The sequence below is a fragment of the Seriola lalandi genome, unplaced genomic scaffold (assembly GCF_002814215.2).
Source record: "Seriola lalandi dorsalis isolate HSWRI2012SDOR001 ecotype SW California unplaced genomic scaffold, Sedor1 jcf7180002054383, whole genome shotgun sequence".
Lineage (NCBI taxonomy): Eukaryota > Metazoa > Chordata > Actinopteri > Carangiformes > Carangidae > Seriola > Seriola lalandi.
Window position 1 is genome coordinate 1,432,366 of NW_019524936.1, and position 24,992 is coordinate 1,457,357.

The window sequence follows — 24,992 nt, forward strand, 5'->3', positions numbered from 1 at the left end:
CTGCGCACCTGACACATCTAAGAACTCTGAGTCACTGCTAGAAGATGCACAAGACACCCTAGCTGTGCATAACCTGCCCTTTTAAGCACTCTAAAAAAAAAAACTAACTAAAGATCATCTAAAAATTACTAAACTGGTATTTGGCATCTACGGGCACTACATAAACATTTAATAAGAGATTTATAACACTATAATACAGTTGTAAACATACACAGGTGTTCATTGATGTATTTGTTAACAGCTATAACTCCTCCTGTGGATGCCCATAGGTGAAGACTGGTGTGTAAACAGATAACATTAAATATGTCTTAATTGGAGATTTTAATAATTGTTGATAAAAACTGCACATTTATACACTTAACTATCCTTGTACCTACACTACAGTATGTTATAAACTGTTTATTAAATGTTTATATACAAGTATAAATACTGAACAGCTGGACTTCAAATGTATTGAGAACTCTATGAGGCTGTGCTTACTGTTCAATGCTAACATCAGCATGCTAAACTGCTCATAACACTAAGGTGGATATGCTGATGGTTAGCAGGTATAATGTCCATGTTTATAGTTTAGCATCTTAGCACGCTAACATTTTCTAATTAGCCTAAAACACAAACAAGCTGAGGCTGATGGGACCGTCATTAGTTTTGCGGGTATTTGGTTCTAAACCAAAATATTAAAAATTTAAGTGTTGACTTGATGATGGGCTTTTATGGAAAGTCAGGGGACTACAACAAAGTCTTTAGAGTTTATCCTCTAGGGTTCTTGTGTATGTGCAGAATATTTTATGGCAATCTGTCCAATACTTAATGAGACATTACACTCCAAATCAAAGCTGTAAACTTCATGGTGGTGCTAGAGGAAAAGTCAGCGGATCTGAAAAATCATTTCAATTCAACCTGTGGGAATCCTGAATGTTTGTACGAAAGTTCATGACCAACACTTGTTCAGTCTGAATCAGTCGACTGATCAACAAGACCATTCATTACCACTGGTTGGTCAGGGTCTAAATAACAGGCCACATGTTGGCCAATAACACATCTACCTCTGGACGTCATGTCCACAGCTGGATATGTGGTATGTCAAACCTCCAGCAGCTCTCCTAAGATTAAATAAACAATAAAAAAACACATGCACCTTCAATAAAACTTGCACATTATGAGTCTGAAACATGACTGAGAGGCTGCCACAACTCGTCATCCTCCCAGTGTGAATACGGTGTCATTTACAATGAACACAATTTCTTTCTTCCTCACAGACAGATAATAGCCGTCATTCATCAGAACCTCACAATCGACGAGTTTCATCGGTTACCATCAGACTTGGAAGGCAGAGCCACAGAGATGGAGGCTCAGTCTCAGAGCCATGAGAGCTGTCAGAACAAGAACAGGGCAGCAAACGCCTCGCAGAGGGGAAAAACAAACTGAAAATCAGAAAAGGAGGAAACAGATTATCATCTCCCATCTACAAACAATGCACTGAAAGCTCCTTGTTTGGGCTGCTAATGACATGCACAGACGAGGAGGGGGGGTCGGGAGGTGTTCCTCCAACACAACCTGCCACATCTCACAGCCTAGACAACTGCATAACAGAGAGAGATTTACTCTTATAATGAAATCCTTTGCTTGCTAGTTGCTTAGCAACAAAAATACTGATTCATATGGCACATACCGTATGCGCCTGACACTGCATTTCTGACACTTTGGAGAAAGGTTGATTCTTGGATGAGAGAGAGAGGTGTGAGAAGAAGACAGGGCAGGAGTTACGAAATGAATGCCAGGAGAGCAAAAGGCAGAAGAGGGGAAGATTGGAAGTGAAAGGATGACCCATCCGTGGCTGACTCCCACAGAGTAGCACAACAGGTTGGAGCTCACCAGCTTCACTTGGCAAATTCTGAGCATAAAACACAAAAATCTGACTGCTCCCTTGTATTCACACATGAGCAGTGTTCAACTGTGGACTGATCTTATTTTCACAGATGCTTTTCTTTCCGTTTCTATAAATCTATAAATAAAACTTAGATGTGAGCTGATGGATTCTTTTTAGATATTGTAACTAGAACTGAAACGCTTTAGCAAATCTTTCGTCCGAAAAAAAAAAAAAAAGGTGTAGCTTTGCTGCCGTTTGCCACTTTATATCATTCCAACTTCAATATATTTGGGTTTTGAGTTGTTGCTCAGACAAAACAAGCAATTTAAAGACATTATCATAAGCTCTGGGAACTTGCGATGGGCATTCTTCTGCATTTTTGGACATTTTAAAGACCAAGTGATTAATCAAAAAACCCAAAATATATCAGCGGATTGAAAGCCGATGAAAGTAATTGTTAGTCGCAGCCCTAATTGTAAACCAGCGACAACCAAAGTATGGAAATGATACAGATGCCTCCCTTCAAAAGGTCAGCACCACCCTGAACACAGCCTTTGCCATTTCTCCTCTTCCACTCTGCCTGTCTGAAAGATGAATGCACATGTATGAGGTAAAAAGATAAACTGCTCCATCTCCGGCCCCTTTATCAGCTTGTCCATCTTTGTCCTTCAGTACATAAGGAAGGATAGAAACTTTATCTTTTACTATATGCAGTTTAGAAATCTGAAAGCTCAATACAACAGAAAAACTGCAAGATTTTTTTTTTTTTGTTCCTTCTAACGCAGGACTGCGGCCGGCCTCAGGCAGATGGTGTCGTAACAATTGTGAAACAGAAAATCTAGTGGCAGTCTGCCTTAAATGTTATGAAAATTATTTCTAGGGATTACATTGTGGCATGAGTGTTAACCTCCGCACAGACACTCAGATACACACCACTGGTGAGAGAATTGGATATCCCAACAATGTCTGACTCGTGTAGCAGCAGCTGACTGGCACTGTGTGTCCTGAAAAACTATTCCTGACTTTTGGAAATGAGTCAAAAAAAAAAATGGTGCTGCGCTTCACTGGAGGGTTTCAAACAGCAAATACTGATGAGCTCAGATTATGTTTATGAGGACAAAAAAAATTATGAAAAACTATGCTTTTGGACGACTACTAGGCAACCAGTTTGTGAAATTACATTTGAACTTCTTGATCATTTCTGCTTGTGTCTGTGTCATACAATATAACAGGGTGGTGTCAGACAAATTACAGAAAAACATCTGCTTCCTCCCCAGTACAATGGTGGTGACGCTCACATCATTTAAAAAACAGCAACATCTCTTTCCATGAAAGTGTCACTGTTACTCTGATGAATCCACAGAGCAGAGTGTGGACTGTTGATTATCCAGAGTAACATGGACATGGTTTCTGGAAAGACATGTTACAATTGAATTTTTTTTTTTTTTTTTTTTTTTTAAGTAGTTTTTTTTTCCCCCATCGTTTTCAGCAGCACTAATGCAGGCAGAGATCTCAGAGAGCGATATCTCACTGGTCCTGTAGTTTTAGTTTTATTTGCCCAGAACTACAGGCCCAGTGCATTACTATCACTAGTGGTGAGAAATTTATTTATTTATTTATTTATTTATTTAGACTTTGGATGAACCACCTTTAAATATCCCATTGTTAACATCAAAATAAGTCCAAATCAGAAAAGTTATTTTAATTATGGTCATACCTAATCATAAACATATATAAACACACAAAATACTACTTAATATTATCAATTTCTAGTAAGTTCTGTTCAATTAATGCCAAAAGTTATGCTTTTAAATTCAACCAAAAGATAATTATCATGTTAAAATGTGGGGCCATTTTCAAATCAATTTAAAAGAACCGACAGAAGGTGGCCCACTAACACAATCAGCTACTTAATTGCATACACCTGCCCAAACACACCGTCCTTCACCTGTATCTGGTGCGAGAGTAAAAACATTTTAGTATAATGGTATCTCTTAGTTACTGAATGTGAGATTAAGCCAAGAGTTCATTATTCGGAGTCATGCACCGTGCTCTCTGTCGATGGGGCCTCAACACAGATTTCATTACGAACCCATTTCATAAATCAAACTGGCTGGACACGTTGTTGTCACGCACTGGCTGCGATACAAAAAAGCCTGTGATAAATAAGTCATTTCATTGAGCTGTGGTGGTTTGTGAATTGACCTGACAGAGCCTACCTTCTTTTTGGCGTTACAGTGGCAGCACACGGTCCACAGGTATTTGAGAGTTCTCCACAGGAGGATTATGAAGAGGCCCCCAAAGAAAGTGACCATGGAGGAGGCGAGGAAAGCCCACCACATCCGCTGGCCGTTGCTGTCACAGAGCACATCTGGTGTAAACGGGATGATCACATCCATCTTGGACATGTGGATGGACGGGTCTGGGTTGAATTTCTTCATGTTTTTCGGCATTATCTGCTCGTGGTCATCTGCCAGCCCCCAAAACAAACAAATCAACTTAACTGGGATTCAGGCGCCTTGGGGAGCTCCAGCCAGCGCCCCCTGATGCCCTAGCGGCTCAGCCATGTTGAGTCAACCACCTCCCGCTCCTCTGCCTTCTCATCTGGCTTGTCCAAGCGAGGACGTAAAAGTTGAGTCGAGAGCAGACACACTCTCAATGATGAAAACTTCCTTTGAAATCGAGATATTAGTCGTGCGCCTCACGATGCGCGTTCATGGCTGCAACTGCGCGTCATCCGTTTGATCTGTTCGTTTGGAAAAAAAAAAAAAAAAAAAAATCACATTTTCCTGCAAACTCCCGCAGAACGTCACGATGTCACAGGCAGTCCCGATGTATAAAAACTGGATGAGTCTTATTACGATGACAGTGAAGAGGCGTGTTGTCTCCTCCACCTTGTTTCACAGCGCAGCTTTCGGCAGGTCCGCTACTTGAGCTCCGCACCGCGCACTGTTGAATGCGCTCCTCACGGTGTCGGTCGCATTTTATCGATCTTCTCTACGAAGATATCATCTAAATAACTGACCATACTAAAAAACAACAACAAACAAAAACCGAAAACAACAGACAACCGTGGTCTCTTGAGTTGCACCGCGGGGCTCAGTGTTTCTCGCTCTTCGGGCTCCGGTGGCCGCCTGTCACATCCATTTGTTGGAAGATGGCATCGCAGATTTACAGGTAGCGGGGGAGGAGCCATCAATAGCAGACGTCGATGCTTATCTGGATGTTTGGTTATTTATAGTGACCGCTTCATCAATTTTTGACGATTGTAACTTTGTGGTTACAGCCATTTTACTTCGAAATTCCTACATCTGTGGAGCCACCTTCTGTTTTATAAAGCATGACATCCAGTTTACAAACAGGGACCTCTAACTACTTCAAAGTCTTTATCTCCTCATACTTCTGTACATTACTTCCGGTTTTTAAATATCTTGTGTTTGCCCTAAATTGTAGGATTTACATTAAAAAGAAAAAAAGACATGTAAAATGTATTATTTTTAAAAGATGTAGTGGCAGGGAATAAACATAACATTTTCATAACGCCTATGTTTTTATGAAGCATTTACAAAAACAAATGCTCCTCAAAGTATGACCCTAATACTTGATGGCAGCATCATCTCAAACATATTTCAGCTCTCACAGTTATGAAAAGCATAAGAGTTGCTCAACATAAATAACATGAAGTAATGTCTACGAGGAAACTGGTTAAATGAGTCAGTGAACAGGTGTGTTTTTGTATAACAGGCAGGTGTGATAATGTGGTATGAAAAGTGAAAAAAGGGACATCTTACCATCTCACCTACAGTGATGGTTCACTCCGCCTAGTGGACAGAAAGCGCATTGGTCGTTGAGCGCCAACTTGTGGCATTTTCTCTTCCACAAATATCAGCATGAGTTTGAATTATTTTGAAAAAAAAAAAAAAAATTAAATAAAAACCTCAAAAGATGAAGAAACCATTCAAGCTACATTTCGAAAGAAAAACACAGACAACTTGAATTCCATTAACTGTACTCTGTTTTTAATATTTTTGTAGAAATATTAACCTTCATTAGGAGAGAACCTGAACTAAAGAGTTTCATCCAGCTTGAAGATGAAATGTTGACAACGTGATCTACTGAAAATCCAAGAGGTGCATGTAAAGGTGTTGACAGTCGACCATGAGCCAGAAATAAAATATCCCTTCTTAAAAATCCAGCATTGGCAACAGTAGAGCAGACAAACTGTGGTCAAACTAACATACCTACAATAGATTTATCATGGAAGTTGTTGTGTTAATAAATCCAAGAATGTACAGTGATCAACAGTTATTTTTAGCTTGGCACAATATTATTTTTGAGTACTGAAATGATGTCAACAGAAAAAAAAAAAAGAAAAAAAAAGAAAAACGGTGGCATCAGACAATGAAATAGAACAGAAGAATGCGACACAATGTGAACGAAGCAAATTTGCCCCAACTTCTCCTCTATAAATAAGAACATTAAGTGGAAAATATCCTCCTTCCTATTAACTAGACAACTACATTTGTGTAACAGAGGTTCATAACCAACATCTTTGATTTGATTAGATAAATTAAATGGCAGGAAAATACGTATAAATATAGAGAAGGGAACACAGTGGTCCATTCTATCTTCATTTCAAGAATAAAGTCTTCAGTTTGCATCGATGCAGGCTTCCTGTGGTCCGACATATTCATGGGACAAAGTGGGATTAAAAGGAGTGCTACTAGATATAAGGGACAATAAAACATTCAAGTATTAAATACTAGTGTAAACAAATCTATCTGTAGTACAGTACATCACTATTGTAGTGGGAATATTACATCATCATCATCATCAGTGCTGATACTGGTTTATGTGAAAAAGCATTGGAGTTAGCCATGATGTCTGTTAGATGTACCGATTCACTGTGTGTCCCATAATAAAAAATAATCCTCTAATGTTTCAGAGTGACATGAGGTGAGAGGTGAGATTTCTACGGTGCTCCATCTGGAATCCACAGCACTTTAGTCTGTTCCTGCTCCACGATGGTCATGATCTGAGTGCAAATGTAGGCGACGCTGCCTCCTTGGACAACGCCTGCAACACAGAGGGGGTGGGGAGGAATATTTACATTGGGGGGGGGTGTTAGGCACATCTGCAGATTTGGCTTCATGTATCTAGAGCTGCAACTAGTGATTGTTTTCATCATCGATTAATCTGTCCCTTGTTTTTATTAATTAATCATTTGTCATTAGAATATTGTGGAGGATGTAACTAATGATTCTTTTCAATATCTTTTAGTCCTATGATTAGTTTCTTTAGTACTGCATTCATATCAAAAATTGGTGAGTCTTTTTTATTCCACACATTCTTCTTCTTTGTCAAAACCTGGTGCCTACATTACCCACGAAGCAACCCAACTGCCGACAGTCTGGTCACAGTTTTGTGTGTGTTATGCTAGTAGTGGTAAATATTGCCTCAAGCATCTAGCCTCCTGCAGAAAGGAGGAACAGGCCACAGAGATCTGGTGAGCTCATGTATTTCTAACTCTATTTTTCAAACTAGAAAAAAGTTTATCAGTCTTTGCACAGCTCACTCTGAAGCCACAAAAGGCTTTATACAACTTTTTCCACACTCCCAAAGACCTGTAAACAGACTGATGTGTGAAATCATCTGAACTTCCCTTTAATTGTTAAGTCTGTTAAAATGTCAGAAAAATGTCCAAGATGACATTTTCAGATTGCTCCAACAAACAGTTCAAAACTCCAATATATTGAGTTTACTATCACATAAAATAGAAAAAGCAGCAAATCCTCATAAGATAAAGGTTGGAACTAGGAAATATTTGCTGTTTTTGCTTGAAAAATGGCTATTTATTTTCATTATTAGAAAAGCAGTCGATACAATTTTTAAATCAAATCAACTGACTCATTTCCCCAAACCCAATGCAACATCTTCGTTAGGCTTGTATTATCTGACCAACAGTCAAAAACCCAAAGATATTCAATTTTCAAAAATATGAAACAGAGAAAAGCATTAAATCTTAATTGATCGACTTTTTGCTGATCCATTTATTTCAGTGCTATAAACATGAACTTTCTCATGGACAGACACGACTGTGCAGCCAAAATATTTGCAGGGATATGATGAGCCTCACCTAATGCCATCCACCAGCAAACATTCAGATTTATAACTGTTGATAATTATAGTTCACATCGTCGTGGCTCATATGCAGAAGTTGGCTAAGTACCTCTCCCTGTTAGAAGGGATCAGCGGTGGTATGTGTTCATTTCCAAAGCCCTTCCCCATAAATCGCCTCCTTTTATATGGTCATTAATCAGCTGGACAGTCGGGTGTCTCAGACTGGTCGCTGCTCCAGATACCAAAACTCTAACTGATTCGTTTAAGACCTCAGAGATACTGTGCTCCAAAAACTTCAGACAACCTTCAGTGCCATTAGAGATTCTCCCTGGTTAAAGTAGACCATATTAATATCAGGATTACATTTGTCACCATGACTTATTCCAGGTTGGTTTGCTCAATGGGTTTTGTGCATTATTTGTGTATTCCTTATATATTGTATAAACAGTGCACAACTACAGTGCAAACACACTTGTAAGTGAGATTTGAACTGACCCTTTAGGGCAAACAGTTTTGTTTTTATTCGGTTTGATTTATAAATTTTTAATGCAGATATATTTGATTTTTATTTGTCATGCTTAAAGAATCGTGAAATTACATTTACATGCCTGGTTTCGAAAACAAGATTTTAGCCCAAAAGTGTCCAGATCCACAGGAATGGAAATGAGCATCGGACACAACAATTTGTTGTTTTATACTCTGTGGTTTATCACAGTTGAAGAAAATTGATTCAGTGTCTAGAGGGACTCACAAGGTCCTGAGAGAAAGATGAGCATGTCATGGAGGTCCTGAAAGACCAAAGGATAGCATTGGTCGCTGCTCAATGTGTCATAATGTCATTAAGTAACGGGATGTAATTTCTTAATTAATAAAGGAATTGATGTGACAAGTGACAAGTGGAAGACACGTCAATACAACAAACAGTCTGCATGGAGAGATCAGCATGAAGATATATTTTGTGTGACTTGGGTGAACTGACCCTTTAACAGGTCTGAGGTGACGTACTGGATAAAAGGATAAACCTTTATTCACAAACTGGGGTCCAGTGCTGCAGTGATACACATTTAGCAGCTCATTCGGTACATTTACAAAGCTGTGTACCAATCTGTCTCTGTAAAATCAGAATAACTGTTGCGGTTATGTAATCCCCTGTATCAATACTAGCTTTTGTACATCAGAGATAAAATAAGTAATTTCCACCAACCTGTGAAGAAGCGGCTGTACTCCTGCTCTACTTTCTGTGCCGCCTCATACTGCTCCTTGGAATGTTTCTGTGAGAGTTTATCCCGCAGGTACAACGGGTCCTTCTGCTCTCTAATGAGACAACATCAGCAACCGTCAGCATCCTAGAAAATCTCACTTCACAGTTGACACAGATTCATAACATGGTGCAATACCACAGTGTGGAAACAGGCAGAGTCAGCTCTACATACCATTTTTAGGCTTTGATTGAGATCAGATTTTTGAAATGACACTAAAAACCCACATATCCTTTAAGCAGTGTTGCTTTAAAGCCGTTTGCTCTATTAACTCCTCTCTTGACATTGTGCTTGTATTGTATGTTTGCAAGTTGGATTTCAACAAGTTTATCTAAAGTTCTAATCACAACATAAACCTGAGCACATTTATTCTGACCTAACTGAATGATCAAATTTGCACTGCAACAACTCCAAAGCATCTCTGGGGTATGATTGCATACGCAGGTCCTAAAGGTGGGTGACATGAATAAAACCTTCCGTCATGATGACCCATGATTTTAAGTATGTAAATAAATACAAATAAAAGAAATAACTGGATGGGAATGTCTCCTTTTGGCTAATCTAGTGAAATTAACACTAACACAAAATTCAAAGTACTTTAGGATATTAAAGCAAAAACACTATAAATCCATTTAAAAAACCTTTTCATTGAGTTGCAACATTTCCCACAAAGGGCTAAAACAACCAGAGATACTGGTTTACTATATATGGTGCAGTAAAATCTCTGCCCAACCCTATCAGGTAGTACCTACAGCATCTTACAGACAAACCACTACAAAGCTTCAGTGAAATCTCTCTACTTTAAAGCCTTCCAGCCCACTGGTTCGCTCCGTATCTGCACAGTCTTGAGAAGAAGTCATGTGTCCTCCATCTTCACCCACTGGGAGTCTCTGACCTAACCTAGAATCGCACTCCCATCTCTCCCTGGCACTCAGTATGCAGCCAACATTATTGGTCTGCTGGTGCCTCCCAGAGGACAAAAACCAATGAGAAAGCTTGAGCTTCTGTCAATCACTGCAGCAGACAGGCAGTGGGATGTGTGTTTGTGTGTACGTGGCGGCCGCGGTGGATCGGGGCACCGAGTGTTTTAGCCACCCACGCCATGAAGCGGAGCCACAGGCCCTGCGAGCTCGCTCTGGACAGCTGGCACTCAGCTGATGACAGCGAAGGCTTAGCAGGAATCAATCTCCACCATGTTTGCCTGCTGCACCGCTTCATAGATTTGTAGGCGTGGGTGTGTGTGTGTGTGTGTGTGTGTGTGTGTGTGTGTGTGTGTGTGTGTGTGTGTGTGTACACGTGTGCGGCCGAGAAAGCCTGTTTCTGCCAGACCTGTGTGTGTCTTTATTTCTGCGTGTGTGTGTGTGTGTGTGTGTGTGTGCATGTGTATATAGGACCATGCTGAGGGTTCAGCACATTTAATCTTCCCATGCGATTACAAATGAAAAAGCAGAGGGATCTTTGAGAATGACAATCATCCTATCAAAACCCCGGCAGGTGGTGGAAGAGAGCAGGCTGTGGTCTCTGAACTAATGACACTGATCAAATCAGGTTGATCAATTAGTTTTTGTTGTGTTTGCAGGATGAATATGATTATGAAACCTGCAAGAAATCTGCAGATGTCAATTTCCTGAGTGTCTGTCCCGACAGAGAGAAAATTAAGAAAAAGTAATCAAGAGTTATATTTCCTGGAAGGAAAGCTGGCATCGACACAGATGAGAGAAATGTGCAGCTGAGTCATTCTAACATCCATCCTCTGAACCGCAACATTGCCCTGACCAGGAAAAGCATGAAAAGACACCTTTTATGCCAAATAATGTTCTACATTTGTGTGTAACTGTTAAATCTTTGATTATATAAGAATTTAATGTCCAATCAGTTGACAGCAAAATAAGAACAGGTGGTAAAATTAGATGCTACAGACACTGCAGTGTATTCTGATGACGTGTGTGCTTTAGATTCTGATATCACTTTCATATCTGTAAAATCCTATTTTCTAAACCTTATATTCTCATAAACAGCCTCCAGAACCAAACGTCAAGGATGAATGATTTATTTCAGTATGTAGCTGAAGGATCTGAATTAGACGTGAAATTGTGTAAACAAGCAGTGGCACCAAAACACTCAGCACGCTCGACACACGCTTCACATGTCTTCAGGCAAGATATAAAAAAGTAATAATAATAACTGAAACTGAAAGAACTGAAAGAAACATTTTTTTTTAAAAAGATGTGGGATTACTCACTTTATCTGCTTGGCATTTTTGTAGCGAATGAATATGACGATTGGGTAGATGTGAACGCTGTGAAGCCGTTCGATGGCGTGAGGGGCAATGTCAAGTAAACAGTGACAGTCCTATGAGAGAGAAAATGACAGCAAAAGACTGAATGAGAAATGGTGGATGGTTCAACGCAGAATGTTGAAGAAAAAAATAAGCCAGTTAAGTTATATTTCTTTTTCATATTTCACCATGGGTTTGGGTACGTATCTAAAAACGAAGTTCATATTAAAGCTTTAGTTTATCTTTGGTCGATCGAGTGCAGACATCTTTTCTGCAGGTCGTCAGATATATGGGCCAAAGAAGTTCCCACAGAAACCTGACTGCCAATTATGAAACATGATCCAAAAAAAAAAAAAAAAAAAAAAAAAAAAAAAAACCTAATTAGTCAGTTTATTTTTGATCAACTTTGATCCTTAACTGGGTTTGAGCCCATCACCAAACACCCATTTTCAACCTTTCACAGATAAATTACATGTTTGTACCAATTTGTCATGTTTAGTACAGTGCACAAACTTGGCAGTTATAAAACTCAATGAAGACACCATTGCTGTGGATGTTCTGGTCCACAGATGCCACTTTGACAGTCATGGTATAGAATTTACTCACATTGAGATGAATTTACCTTCTCTGTGATTTCTTTTATTGAGGCAACAGTTGTCACATCAAAATGGCCGCTCCTCCGTTTGTAGTCGATGAACACGCAGTCCTTCACTCCTCGCTCTATTGCCTGCTGAGAGGCCTTCATAATCTCTGGAAGTAAAATAAATGACAGCCTTTAAAAATAGTGTAGCTCACACTGATTTAGCTCCTTCTACTTGTTACATCCCATAGCAAGTAAAACTCCCCTCTACAGAACGACATCAGTGACACAAACCCGATGTTTATGTGAAATCCTTCTTGAATAAATAAACTCAGACTCGTCATGTGTGTACACAAGCTCACCAGGCAGACAGCGACAGAACTTGGCAGGAGCCTCCTTCACCAACATGTCCTTACTGGCCTCCACTAATGGACCCAAGATCAGCACCGGTCTGGGGGACGAGCACTCCACCTTCTGAACCCGCTGGTACATCAGGTTCACTCCATCTGAGCAGAAAGCACAGAAGACAGAGATACAGCTGTCCTTTAATAACCACAGTTATGAATTTCTGCATCCTGGGAGCCAACGTGTCTTTCATAGCACAATCCTGCTCTTAATAAGCATACTTTTGTACTTGGGAGCTGCCTCATCTGGCTAATAATAATTTTTGGTTAACTCACTATGCTGTACATTTGTAGCCATTCAGATTTCTCTATCGGGTCACGAGCCTCATCCTTTAAACTTGAGGGTGTTGGTGCACTGATACTGAGAAATCAAGGAGGGTGAAAGTAAAAATATAAACATTTTTTCCACTACATTTATCTGACAACCACTTATTACTATACATTTTTTTTTTTTTTTTTTTTTAAATTCTGGATATATTTCACTGCTCTGGATACAAATCTTCAAAATGTTAACTTTTTAGTAACTAGGAAAATAGCTGTTTCAGCCCAATGAGACACTGAAATTTAGACACTGACGTGTTTTAGTGAATCAGCTCACCTGAAATATACCCTCTCATTCTTTATGTTTCATTCTCCTGAAATTTTTAGTTGATTAAGTTGATTTAGATCATTTAAAGATGATGTGAAAACCATCAACTGGAGACAGATGATTTTCAACAGCAAAATAAGACTTTGTTCTTTGTTACAATAACTACTTTTATTTTGGAAGCTTAAGCTTGAGTATACCTTCCTACAAATACTTTGCTTTTAATTCAATTCAGTTTCATTTATATAGCACCAAATCATAACATACATTATCTCAAGGCACTTCATAAGGTATATAAGGGTAAGGTAACTTTTTAATATTTTGACAGCGGGACACTGGTAATTACGTAAACAATCTGACCATTATGTTGCTTTTGCCTTGCTCACCCTCTGTGATGGGTAAAGAATCCGTGCTTATGGCATCCAGAGCCATCAGATCCTTGCCATCCTTGGATCCACTGCGTTTGTGCTTCAGCCTCCGACGGAAGAAGGACCTCCGTGCAGCGGCGGACAGAGTCTTGTTGGTGCCATTATCGTCTTTCATATCGGCCATGCTGTGTCTCCTGTAGAACTCCTGGTCCATCCTTATGGAAAAATATCAGCATGCTCACATGAACTCAACGGTAATCACACTCCTGTTCTTCAACAGATAAGCTTGATGAATACTGGAAGTGCTCGTTCAGATTTATGGAGATAACTATAATGGGCTAGATAATTACATAACTTAACTATAATGTGGACTTACATGTATTTACTTGGAATCTGCCCTTTCTCCAGCTTCTGTGCATTTTCATCGAGTTGCCAGGCCATCCAGTAGCCAAAATTACCATTTGGTAGTGTGTCTTCAACATACAGGATGTCGTCTTTCTTAAAGCTCAGTTCCGGCTCTACCTCGGCAACCCTCTCATAAAGTGCTCTGACAAGAGATGAACAATAAAGCAGTTATGATGAATATGTTCTTTACTCTAACAGAAGGACATAACAGACTGACAGACAAATTCACAGAAGACTCTGAATAGAGCCTACGAAACATGTTCTGTGTTTAAAATTCAACCTTTTCGTAGGTACCGTCTTGACTTAAAACACAAATTGACAAAACCTGATCAGAGAATTCCTTTAAGGATATTTTGTTTAGTCCAAGTTGCTGTGGTTATGGTTATGATGATGTATAATACTGTAACTCATGTTTGATTTGTGTACTTGCCAGTATCGTGTTTTCATGTTGTGTTCCCTCTGCCACAAAACCCAAATGTGCACAAAAGCAGCTCTACTCTGTCCCCAGCTTGGATTGGTTGCTACTGTGAAAATTGAGGGTACCTTATAAAAAATCCATCTCCGGGCGACTCTTTGATCACAGCAAGGTTGTCCACACAGTTCTGGACCTTGAATGTGATTGTTTCAGCTGGTTTCAACATTTCCAAGTAAGCCTCTTCTTTTGTTTTATTCTTCATGCTGATGCCGTTGTACTGTTTGAAAAACATCAATTAGACAGTTGACACCAGGACACTGAGCTTGGCTGCCAACACAGAATGACTCATCATTTTCAGTAAAAGCAAGTCAAACAACACACACAAAAAACAAACGAGTTATATAAAAAGGACAGAAGTTGTACTTTACACAGTCTTTGACTATATGCTGCTGCCATATCTGCTAAAGTGGAGTAGTACTGAACTTTGCTTTTGTTCAGTCACAGTGAAGTTTATGCCGAATAATGTGTTCACACCACCTGACCAAGTGATTTGTATTGTGGTCAATAATACAAAATGCAGGTACCTCCAGTAACAAGTCTCCAGGCAGCAGGCCATCAGGACTCTTGGCAGGGCTGTCTTCTTCCAGACTCTCCACAAAGACACCGTAAAGGTTTCCTCCACAGATCTGAACTCCCAGCTCCACTTGGATCCTCTTCAGCCTCACCAGCCGAGGCTCTGCAGCCCGGTGTAAACTTGAACCAGGAAGCCTGAAGGAAAAACTCACAGTCAGGTTTTGAATGTCCCCCTCAACTCCACCTTGTTGTCTACCTACAGTTTGAGGATATTTCCACATTTATTTGTGAGTGAGCGTTGCAGTCGAACCTGAAGGAGTTGTGAGGGCTGGTGGCGGGAGTCGTCTGTTTGGATGGAGGCGTCATGGTGCCTTCGTCTTGCTCACTCAGGGTATCGACGGTGGAGTGATTGTCTGGCGTCGTGGCTCCGCTGCCGTGGGGTGTCGGCTGGTTGCTGATAGACTCCATCCGAGAACTGAGGAGAACAGAGGATGAGTTTCAATTCTCTTCAAATCACTCACCGACTTAATTAAAATAAAAGTTAGACATCAGTTAGAGTTTCAGAGAGGATGTCAACCTTAAAAAAGACAATACATTACTCAGCATTTCAGCACATTTATAGTTCATGTAAACTTTGTGCTGTTTTGAATATTTTTTCTACATTTTATGTTTACTTTTCTTACATAACCCACCCATTTTGCCCCACTGTTGTTTTGGCCCTGCAGCATGTGGTCTGTTTTCTGTGTCCACAGTGTACAGTATACACATTATACTGAAAACAACTATCAATAGTACTGTGTAGCCAGATTTCTTTGCCAGAGTGTTTCATTAAATTATCTAAAATTCATCACCCAAGTCATTGCTGTTGTGTTCTTTCCTCCTCTAATTCTTACCCTGAACGAGAGTGGTTCCCCAGCTGAAACATGTGAGGATTGTACTGAGCCAGAATGGTGACGGTGTCACACTGCTGCCCGATCACCAGCCGTGCCTGCTGCTCATTGGCATTGCGAAGGTTGATTCCATTAAACTGGAAACAGCAGCGATTCATTAAAAAATAACAAAGACATGACAAAACACAATCAAATATTTAGTTGAGGTGTGGCCCCTGTACCTCGAGGAGCTGGTCTCCATACGCTAAACGAGCTTGGTGTGCGATGCTGCCCGCTGTCACTTTGGACACAAATACGCCGCCGTTCTCTCCACTCACAATGGAGATCCCTAGTGGTTCAGCTCCTTTCTGTACCGTCACATTGCGTGGCTCCTCCAAGTATGGCCTTCAGGGGAAAAAGAGGAACATTTTGTGCAACTGTGATGTGCTGACATCTATGACAAACAATGAAGACTGTTGGCAGGATGCAACATGCAATTCTGAAGGAACTTAGCTCCAAACGAAATTCAAAGGAGAATCTGCTGCCTGCAATCTGATGTTTCAATTCAATGCAGCTCTCTGTACGACTTGACATCAAAGGTGCTTTGCTAGCCTTTGAAAGGTCTCAACAATAAGCGATGGGAATTGTGTTGGGCATGCAAAGTGCGTTTCAGGATCCAACTCAAAGTCATGCAATCATTCAAAATTCAACAGCATTCTGAATAAATAACAAGCAGACAAAGACGATGACTTAAAGGGATACACATCCATTAGTTTTCATTATCAAGAATTTCAAACAAATTTAAGACCACTGCTACTAAGCAAGGCTGGAATAAAACATTTCTATTTGCATTGTGGACACAGAAGGTCTTGAGATCCGTGCTCATAAAGTGTATCTACTACAAACAGCACATGACAAACCTCAAGCTTCTTAAAGAGAAGAACTTGGGCTTAACTGCCAGTGGAAGTCTGACAGAGGAAGTGTTATAAGAGACACATCTGAGAATAAGATGGAGAGAGGAAAGAGAGCATGATCACCCAAACCAGGAGAGAAAGATTTCAGGTTATAATGAACAGCAGCAGAGAGGAAAGAGATGAGGATGAAATGATAGATGGTAAGTCTGTGTCGTAACGGTATGAGATGGAAGCTCACAGCTTTGTTTACTGCTTTACTAGAGCTTCATCACAATGAACCAGACAGAAACACAGACAAATGGTGGAAAACATGACATGTTCTGCTGAATGATGGCAGTATAACGATCCAGACGAGGGGCTGGCATACCCATCCTTCCTCCTGTCACCAACTGAAGCAGGGCTGACTGATATCCTGGGCTGGGTGGAAATGGAGCTCTGTGATTGGCTGCTGGTGAAAGACGATGTCTCCAGGTTGACAGGGGACATTGGAGGTGTCGGGCTGCTGCACTCTGAATGTGAGAGAGAGACTGGAGTGGCAAGAGAGAAAGGTATAAATTCAGACTCGCTGTTTACTGCTATAATGCTTACTATCAGACGATGGAGCTGCCAGACTTTACCTCTGTCAGATCCAGTGGAGCGGGGATAACGTGTAGGAGGGATCTTGATACGTTCTGCCCTAAACTGTAAAGTACTCAAGGAGCCTAAAGAAAACAAAGGAAATATATTAAAAAGTATCAGTTTACCCAAATTAACTTAACTCTGCAGGTATCTCTAGCGGATACAGGACTTCCTGCAGGAAATTGCTTAGTGAAGGTGATAAGCTGTTTTTTCTGACACTGCAACACGCTGCTCTGATTAATTACAGCAAAGGAAATGTTTGATGTGGTCAATTAGTCACTGTGATCACCTGAGCTGAGTCAGACAGATCATGTTGCATCTTGTCGCTTGGTCAATTTAGTCGCCGGATGACGGTTGAAACACTCATTAAATATGAGGCCTCTGCTGTCGGTGTGATATACGGTAACGCTGCTGGCCCTTTTCTCTGAGAGTTTATGGTATATTGCAAAATATGCAACTGTGTAATTTCTTCTGACATAAGTGAGGACAGTCTTCACCACTTAAGCACTGCACTTAATTAAACAGTTAAAAAAAAAAAAAGGAACAACATTGATGCATCAAAACCAGAATCAACTTGTATATCCCACACATTTGTGTTCTTTGTCTAACCCTGGTCCTTACATTAACCATGATGCAACTCCACTGCTGACTGTGTGGAGGGAGATTTGGGTGTTCTATGCTAGTCCTGATTAAAGTAGCCTCAAGCAGAGATGAGGAGCAGACTATGGGGGTCTGGTAAACTCACTTCCTTTTTAACGACACACACCCAGATTATTTTTGTTTTCAAACTTCTTCTGCCACAACCAACATTTACAATACAAGTCCAATACAAGTCATACTCACAGTGTTGTTAGTTATATTTAAACATATAGCAATATGCTCTTGCAAAAACAATGTCCCGGTTACTAACTAGTTTCTGAAAATGAAATAATCCCTAATAAAACAATAATAATCAATATATAATCTCAAATATCCAGGACACTGATTCTGATATTTCAGAGCATCAGCAAATCTAACCAAAATGCATGGCTAATAACCGATAGAAGTAAGAGAAAAAATATGTCTTGTCCCTCTTATCATGAAAAAATACAAAAGACCAGGACATATTATAAATTATGATTTGATTAAAACTAGGACTGGATACACACCCAGTCTGGCGCTGGAGGGCAGGGAGTTGGTGCTGTGAGGTGGCTGGCTGCAGCTCGTCTCAGTCGATTCTCCAGTGCGCTTGTGGCTCAGGTCCAGGCTGAGGCGACCTTGATGCTGGGGGCTAAAAGTGGAAGAAAAGGCCTCAGTCAGCCCCGGGGCGGTCAATTATTCAACTCAGAGCAAGATGTAATTTGCTACATGCCATCTGTTCATGAGATCTAGGGTGGCGAAAACACGTTTTTTTTTACTGACCCTCCAAAACACAAAAGATATACAATTTACAATAATATTAAACACATAATGTTCTGTGCTTTTGATAGTACTAACTATAAAAATTGTTTGTTCATGAACAAATCATCTGAACGCTACTATTAATAACAGCTGGACTGACTCACTGCTGTTTATATACTGCAGGTCTTTTTCACAGAGAACATTTTGACATGCCACAGTGAGAAAAAAATGATGATGAAAATTAAACATGGCTGACTTTCAGGTAGCTGCTTCAGTTTCAAGGTCCTGGTATTGTGCATGCTAGCTCAATGTCACACTGCCATGGCTTACTGAGACACATGAATTGACATAGCCACGTTAAAGCTGTTAGTAACACCTGTGCTTTTCCTCCTGTGTGAAGTCAAAATGTCTGCTGTTACAAAGCCGTGAACAAAGAAAAATGCAGAGAGTCTTGAAAATGAATGGATTGGCAGATGTTATCACCTTGTGTGCGAATGTGGGTGGACTCCTGAGCTGGGAGCTGGGGGACAGTTGTTGCTCTGGATCTCATGGCTCCAGGCAGTGTAGACCGGGTTCCTCATCACAGCTGTCACAGCAGGACATGGGGCTAAACCTCGTTGTACTGGATCTGGAAGATCACAGAACAAAAGAAAAGATCAGATCAAACTCAAGACAGACACAGTTTTGACAAAAACAAAATTTACAAATGTATATAATTATGAAATGTAAATAGGTCATAGAGATCACAAGTGAAAGAGCATAGAGACTCTTCCTTTGACCCACAAATGCATGTTGTCTTGGTTCATTGTTCACTTGTTGAGATGACTCACGTGCTGCAATGCTGCTGTAGCTGGGAGGTGCAAAGGGCATGCTGTATCGATTAGTTCTCATTGGAGAAAAGCGTAACAAGTCCACCGGCTCTGGGGAGTACTCGTCATTAGAGAAACTCTGTACCAGCAAAAGACAAACAAACAGCTAATAAGTCTGGGGCTGCAACCAACAATTGATCCTCTAAATTTCTAAAAATGTATCAAACAATAATTTTCTTAAACCCATTAAAAAGTAAGAAAGAGAAAAGTTCCAACACCCCCAAGTGTCTTTAAACTGCTTGTTTTGTTCATCAATCAATCAATCAATCATCACAGCAGCATCGTGTTTGTCGATCACTTTTGCTGATCACATAAAATTGGCTAATCAGCGACTTATTTCACCACTAATTAAGACTTACCAGGAATTTAGAAAGGTAAGACAGAAGTTTGTTGCTTACTAGAGACCTGCACGTGTCATAATGGATGCTAGATCAGATAAGGCCAATATATCTTTACCTGCATGGGAACAGGGATGTGTAATGGAGTCACATTTCTCCGCAGTGCTGGTGCTGACTTTGGTCGGTACCGCCTTTTTTCCTCTGCCCTGTGTCGACTTCCCTCCTCCTCGGCAGGTTTCTTGGCGGCGCTCTTGGTCTCTCCTGAAGGAGCATCGGTGTAATAGAGCTGGTTCCCTGCCTCTCCCTCATCCTTTGGGCTTGTAGCTTGAGCCGGGGAGGCCGGAGGAGTGCCGGTGGTGATGGTAGAGTCCGACGCCGAGCTGTTCTGTTGCCGATGTTTGAACCTGAATGAGTCACTTCTGGCTGGCGGGGTGGGAGGAGTCTGAGCGGATTCAGATATTGAACTCTGTGGTGAGTGCTTGGGCAACTGGGAAACAGACATGTAGTCCATTTTAGGGGGCACCTCAGGTCTCCTGAAAGCGTTCACGTCAAAGATGGACTTCCTCTGTTTGGGTTTTTTGTAGATGGACAGCTGGGCGTACTCAGGAATCGAAGCTCCCACTATTACTTTAGGCCACGTGCCTCCGCTAGCCTTGGCTGGCGAGCCCTGTTCTCGGGCCACAGCTGTCTGGGGTGAGCTGCAGTCGGAGAGCACGGGGGTGAAGGTGAAGGGGCGATGGCTCCTGTAGCAGAAGTCGGGGTGGGGTTCTGAGGGAGTGTGTGAGGTGGAAAGGGAGCGGGAGTGTAGAGAGCTGTTGGAAAAGGGCTTGTGGTGGGAATGAGCACTACTGCTGCTGCTGTCCAGAGAGTCACCTGTGTCCTTACACGCTTCCTCTCCTCTGTTGCCCAAGTCACAGCTGCAAATGTCTGTTTGTGTGGAGCAGTTGTGCTTGGAGTTCCTAGCATGGAACTCACAGGGCTGGAGCCGAGGGGTCTTTTCTGAGTCTTTCAAACTTTCAAATAAACTCTGACCAGAACAGCTCTGTGGGAGGAACTGAAGAAGGGAGGTAAATAAATACTTATTTTTACTATACTAAAAATCAAGAAAATTAAGAATATAGTGAACATCTTTGCAAACAAAACCTCAGTGACTCGCAGTGGGAGTGAGACTCAGTTAGTAAGATAGAAACTATGTGAACTATGATATTTGAACTATGCAAAAAGCTTAAGATATTCTTCACATTAAAAGTTCTCAGTAAACTTTTCACCAGTAAAATGTGCGTTTTCTCTTCAAACATAATTAGTGTCTGTTTCACGAAACAGAATTTTTGTAAATTGTTGTATTATAAATGAATCTTTTTTTTTTTCTTTTTTTGGTTGGGTCTATGTCACAACAAAGGGGCTGATTGTGTGTGTTATAGGTCTTAGGAATTCACCTTCATGAGGGAGATGCTGAGAGAATCGCGGCAGTTCCTCAGCAGAGACTCACATTCAGAAAGCGACTTATTATCGAGGGCAATTCCATTGATCTGTGGCGCAAGTAAAAGAAAGTCCAAGATATTAGCACTGACCTCTTAGGACAACATGACAAGCCCAAGTGCATAAGAATCCAAAGATTCACTAATTCAGTATCAAGTATCAAATACCAGTATAAACTTGGCTTTTGCACTTGATAGTATTGGTGTGTAGTGTAGATTTGGGACACAGGTCCAGTGCGTCCGTGGATTTAAACAGTACATGCCCATGGTCAGTAGAGGGCACTAGAGGCTCATATCAATGCCCACTAGCTGTCTCATGGCTTTAAATGAGAATAATCACTTTCCATATGACTTAAAAGTTTTTAGGCAGCATACTCACAGCCAACAGTCTGTCCCCAACAGTAAGAGTGTAGTCTCTAGCAGCTGGACTGCCTGGAGCCAATGTGGCCACGAACACTCCACTTTCCAGGCCTATGCCACTATCTGAGAGGTGAGACGGAAGAAATCATATTTAGGTTAAATACCCGTAATCACAAATACATAGATAAATTAAATTTATAATCCTGCAAAAAATATACTCGTCAGTATTTTTTGTAATGGGATGTCATTAGTTACTTGTTTGTAGCAGGAATTTTAATGGTTACATTTATTTCATCATTGGAGTTTGAAGCTGACCTTTGTGTCCAGCCAGGTTTATCTGGATCGGAGTGACAATCCGTCCTCCTAGTGACTTCCTTCTGCGGACCACCATATTGATCACCCCCTCTCCGCACAGCACTGCTTTGATCACCTGCTTCCTGTCCTTATTAGTCAGATCCACATCATTAATTTTCAACAACCAATCGTTCACCCTGCACAGAGAGAGAAGAGGGATGATTTCATGAATCAAGCTCTCCAAAAGAAATTAAGGACAAAAAGGTAATGCAGGAGTGGATATCAAACTTCAATACTTTTTGAGCACTGGCCAAATTGAGTCTGTAGAGTTTAGTATCGGAAAGTATCAAATATCAAAAGTGCCACTGAATGCTTGGTCAGATTCTCAAGCCTCTTCATTTTTTCCTTCAATAGAATTTCTTGATCTAAATGATAAAACCTTTTTCAATCTTTAGATAGTATCTTGTGTGTAGGCAAACACACTGCATATTTTGTTAAAAAGGGTTAAAAGATGTTTATATGTAGCAAACACGAGTATGCAAAAAAAAAAAAAAGGTTTTTGGTGGTATCCCACTAAAACCTCAGGAGCAGCAATGGTATATAAAAAAAGGAATTCAAATGATACCCAGTGATAATAAAATGAGCTTCATTAACCGTGTTGGCAAAGCAGTGAGACATTTACCTTAATCTTCCTTCAGCGATACTTCCTTTATCCACCTTACTGACAAATATGCCAGAGTCTCCAGGTAAATAGGGATCATTTACCCCTTCAGCAATATCAAACCCAAGCGCTTTCAAATCCATGTCCTGAGAAAAGACAAAACACAAAACATGATAAGTACCAAAATGGTTCCACTATACATTGAGCATTTGAAAGGTAATTTACTGAAAACACATGAGAGAAAATGTTGGGATCAAGGTGGCTCTTACTCTGTGCTTCTCAAATTCAACAACTTCCGTCTCCCACTCCATTGAGTCAGTGTCGATGGCTGAATCATGTGAACTGTGAGCCATTAATTGACGAAACCTTGCCTCCTCTTCTAACTGGTCCTCCATCTTTTCTCTGCAGGACAAATAAAACATCAGGTTCTTAAATAAGTGCAGTCACTTTTAGGAGCAATCAGAATTTTGCTCAAGCTGTTACATAATGTCTCCACCAGGTGGCACTGAAGATCTGGTGCGAAATCTACATCCTGGATCCTCATATAAGGTGAGCACAGCCTCTCACACAAGGGGAATTAAAGAGCAGCATTCAAGTTTTAAACCTAAATATAGAGCAGATGGCATAATCCGGGCAAGAAGTAAAAAAAAAAAAAAAAAAAAAAAAAAAAAAAAAAAAGCATGGAGGAATGACTCACTTTAGTTCTTTGAGTTCCCGCGCAGCGTCGTTCTTCTGCTTCCTCATGTCATCCAGATTCCTCAGAGCATCTGCCAGATCACTCACAGCTCTGTCCCTCTCTCGCCTCAGGTTGTCACATAGCGTGCTGACAGATGAACACATTTTCAGAAGGCGGCACACAAAATGTAAACAAGTCTATTTTAGTCGAAGTCTCTCTTCCCCAACATGCAATGATAATATAACATATTTCAAAATAACAAACATAGATATCTTTCGAGTCAGTTCCTTACCGTATGCTCTCCCTCTCTGCCACTATCTTGTCCCTCTCCTGAAAGGCCCAGTCCCGTCGACACTTGGCCACCTCAGCCTCCTGCAGGGCCTCCTTCAGCTCCTGAGAGATGGCCTCGTACTGCTTCCTCAGCATCTCGATCTCCTTGTTGGCTCGCTCCATGTCCACAGTGGCAGAGTCTTGTTTCTGGAAGAGTTGAGGGACATGTAAGATAATTAATATCAGTGTTGGGAGTATACAAAGGATGTAGGAAGATAAATATGTCATATGATAGTATGATAGAAACAATGTGAAGGACTTTGATTCATTTGATCATTTAGAATTTATGAGACATTTTCCCAGCAACAGATATTTTTGCTAAATCGTATTTATGAGACTTGAGACACTTGAGTCTGTGTTCATTCCAACCGCATCTGCTCAGCAGGAATCATGATACACAAGCTCTGGCAAACGACACGCAGAGTTGTCCGACAAAAATCCAAACCTGGCTTAACTTTTGCCTCAACAAAGTACGAAGTTACGTTACCAGGCAACGCTACACATTTGCATATCAAATATATGCAAACACACATATTCCTTGTAGCTGACTTTATAATCTGAGTGGTGTAATCGTCATTGTAATTATCGTCCATGGTAACTTTGCAGAGATGAACTCTCGTCTCATGCAGCTGTGCGGTGCTTTGGTGTGTGCTAAGCCTTCAAACCCATTGACATTGCTTAAACTTGACTTCCAGGATTGTTTCTTTTTGTTTTTTTTCCTCTCAATTGTATATGTAGCAACACACCTTGCATCTTGATCTGCATTTAGCACATGAAGAATTTAGAGAAACTCAACTTAACTCACTTCAGAGAGAGATAAATGATAAACATGTAAAATATACTGCTGGTAACTAAAAAGCAGCTTCCACCCATGCTGTCTCGTCAAGGCAGTTTAAAGCGTAGCAGTCATAGATTGGATTAGCTGGTGTGGTTTGAAGTGGGTCAGATATAGTATAATGAATGTATGTCATACAGAAAGTCTGCACTTCTATCTGTAGCACATGCTGGTTCTCTCTGCCTCTCTTTTAATAACTGTACAGCAAGGACACAGTCTAGTGTAGTGAGAGCATTAATTAAGTTCATAGCTAAGTTAATTCCATTAGCCTATACTGTACTGTTGTTAAGGTTAATTATCCATTTCTGAAGCAGTGCAGTTTTCTTGTGCACTTCAAAGTCAGACAGAACCTTTTCGCTGTAATTGCTGGTAATTTTCTAATGCAGGAATCTCAGGACTTTCACTGCAATTAATCTGACAATCACACTAAAACATAGTGTGATGGGTGAGCCACACATCTCTCAACAAAATCAATGTGTGGAAACCCGCCAGCTGCTGAAAAAAACATTTAC

The 24,992-nt window shown here is 40.6% G+C and overlaps 2 protein-coding genes across 18 annotated transcripts in view; both read right to left on the bottom strand.

The window, feature by feature from the left end:
- The window catches only part of LOC111657121 (calcium-activated potassium channel subunit alpha-1a), a 103,090-nt gene extending 98,092 nt beyond the window's left edge, over window positions 1–4,998 (bottom strand). For 4 of the 13 annotated variants that reach the window (XM_087174792.1, XM_087174794.1, XM_087174793.1 and 1 more), the window contains exon 1: window positions 4,090–4,996. In XM_087174792.1, the coding sequence (XP_087030918.1) occupies window positions 4,090–4,323 (234 nt within the window). In that variant the 5' untranslated portion in view covers window positions 4,324–4,996. Of the gene's footprint in view, window positions 1–4,089 lie in introns of all 13 variants that reach the window. The other 9 variants (XM_023409159.2, XM_023409161.2, XM_023409152.2 and 6 more) reach the window with 4 other exon arrangements.
- An 869-nt stretch (window positions 4,999–5,867) lies between these two features.
- Window positions 5,868–24,992, bottom strand: part of LOC111657102 (disks large homolog 5-like) — a 32,996-nt gene continuing 13,871 nt past the window's right edge. For 2 of the 5 annotated variants that reach the window (XM_087174799.1, XM_023409096.2), the window contains exons 9-33: window positions 23,608–23,792; window positions 23,337–23,462; window positions 22,909–23,041; window positions 22,661–22,785; window positions 22,000–22,175; window positions 21,704–21,807; window positions 21,283–21,375; window positions 19,965–20,900; window positions 19,470–19,587; window positions 19,123–19,267; window positions 18,408–18,529; window positions 17,259–17,342; window positions 17,009–17,168; window positions 15,970–16,132; window positions 15,752–15,885; window positions 15,169–15,333; window positions 14,870–15,053; window positions 14,414–14,562; window positions 13,842–14,012; window positions 13,484–13,680; window positions 12,470–12,613; window positions 12,150–12,277; window positions 11,492–11,601; window positions 9,195–9,304; window positions 5,868–6,946 (exon numbers count right to left, since the gene is read on the bottom strand). In XM_087174799.1, the coding sequence (XP_087030925.1) occupies window positions 6,843–6,946; window positions 9,195–9,304; window positions 11,492–11,601; window positions 12,150–12,277; window positions 12,470–12,613; window positions 13,484–13,680; window positions 13,842–14,012; window positions 14,414–14,562; window positions 14,870–15,053; window positions 15,169–15,333; window positions 15,752–15,885; window positions 15,970–16,132; window positions 17,009–17,168; window positions 17,259–17,342; window positions 18,408–18,529; window positions 19,123–19,267; window positions 19,470–19,587; window positions 19,965–20,900; window positions 21,283–21,375; window positions 21,704–21,807; window positions 22,000–22,175; window positions 22,661–22,785; window positions 22,909–23,041; window positions 23,337–23,462; window positions 23,608–23,792 (4,266 nt within the window). In that variant the 3' untranslated portion in view covers window positions 5,868–6,842. Of the gene's footprint in view, window positions 6,947–9,194; window positions 9,305–11,491; window positions 11,602–12,149; window positions 12,278–12,469; window positions 12,614–13,483; window positions 13,681–13,841; window positions 14,013–14,413; window positions 14,563–14,869; window positions 15,054–15,168; window positions 15,334–15,751; window positions 15,886–15,969; window positions 16,133–16,647; window positions 16,726–17,008; window positions 17,169–17,258; window positions 17,343–18,407; window positions 18,530–19,122; window positions 19,268–19,469; window positions 19,588–19,964; window positions 20,901–21,282; window positions 21,376–21,703; window positions 21,808–21,999; window positions 22,176–22,660; window positions 22,786–22,908; window positions 23,042–23,336; window positions 23,463–23,607; window positions 23,793–24,992 lie in introns of all 5 variants that reach the window. The other 3 variants (XM_023409094.2, XM_087174798.1, XM_087174800.1) reach the window with 3 other exon arrangements.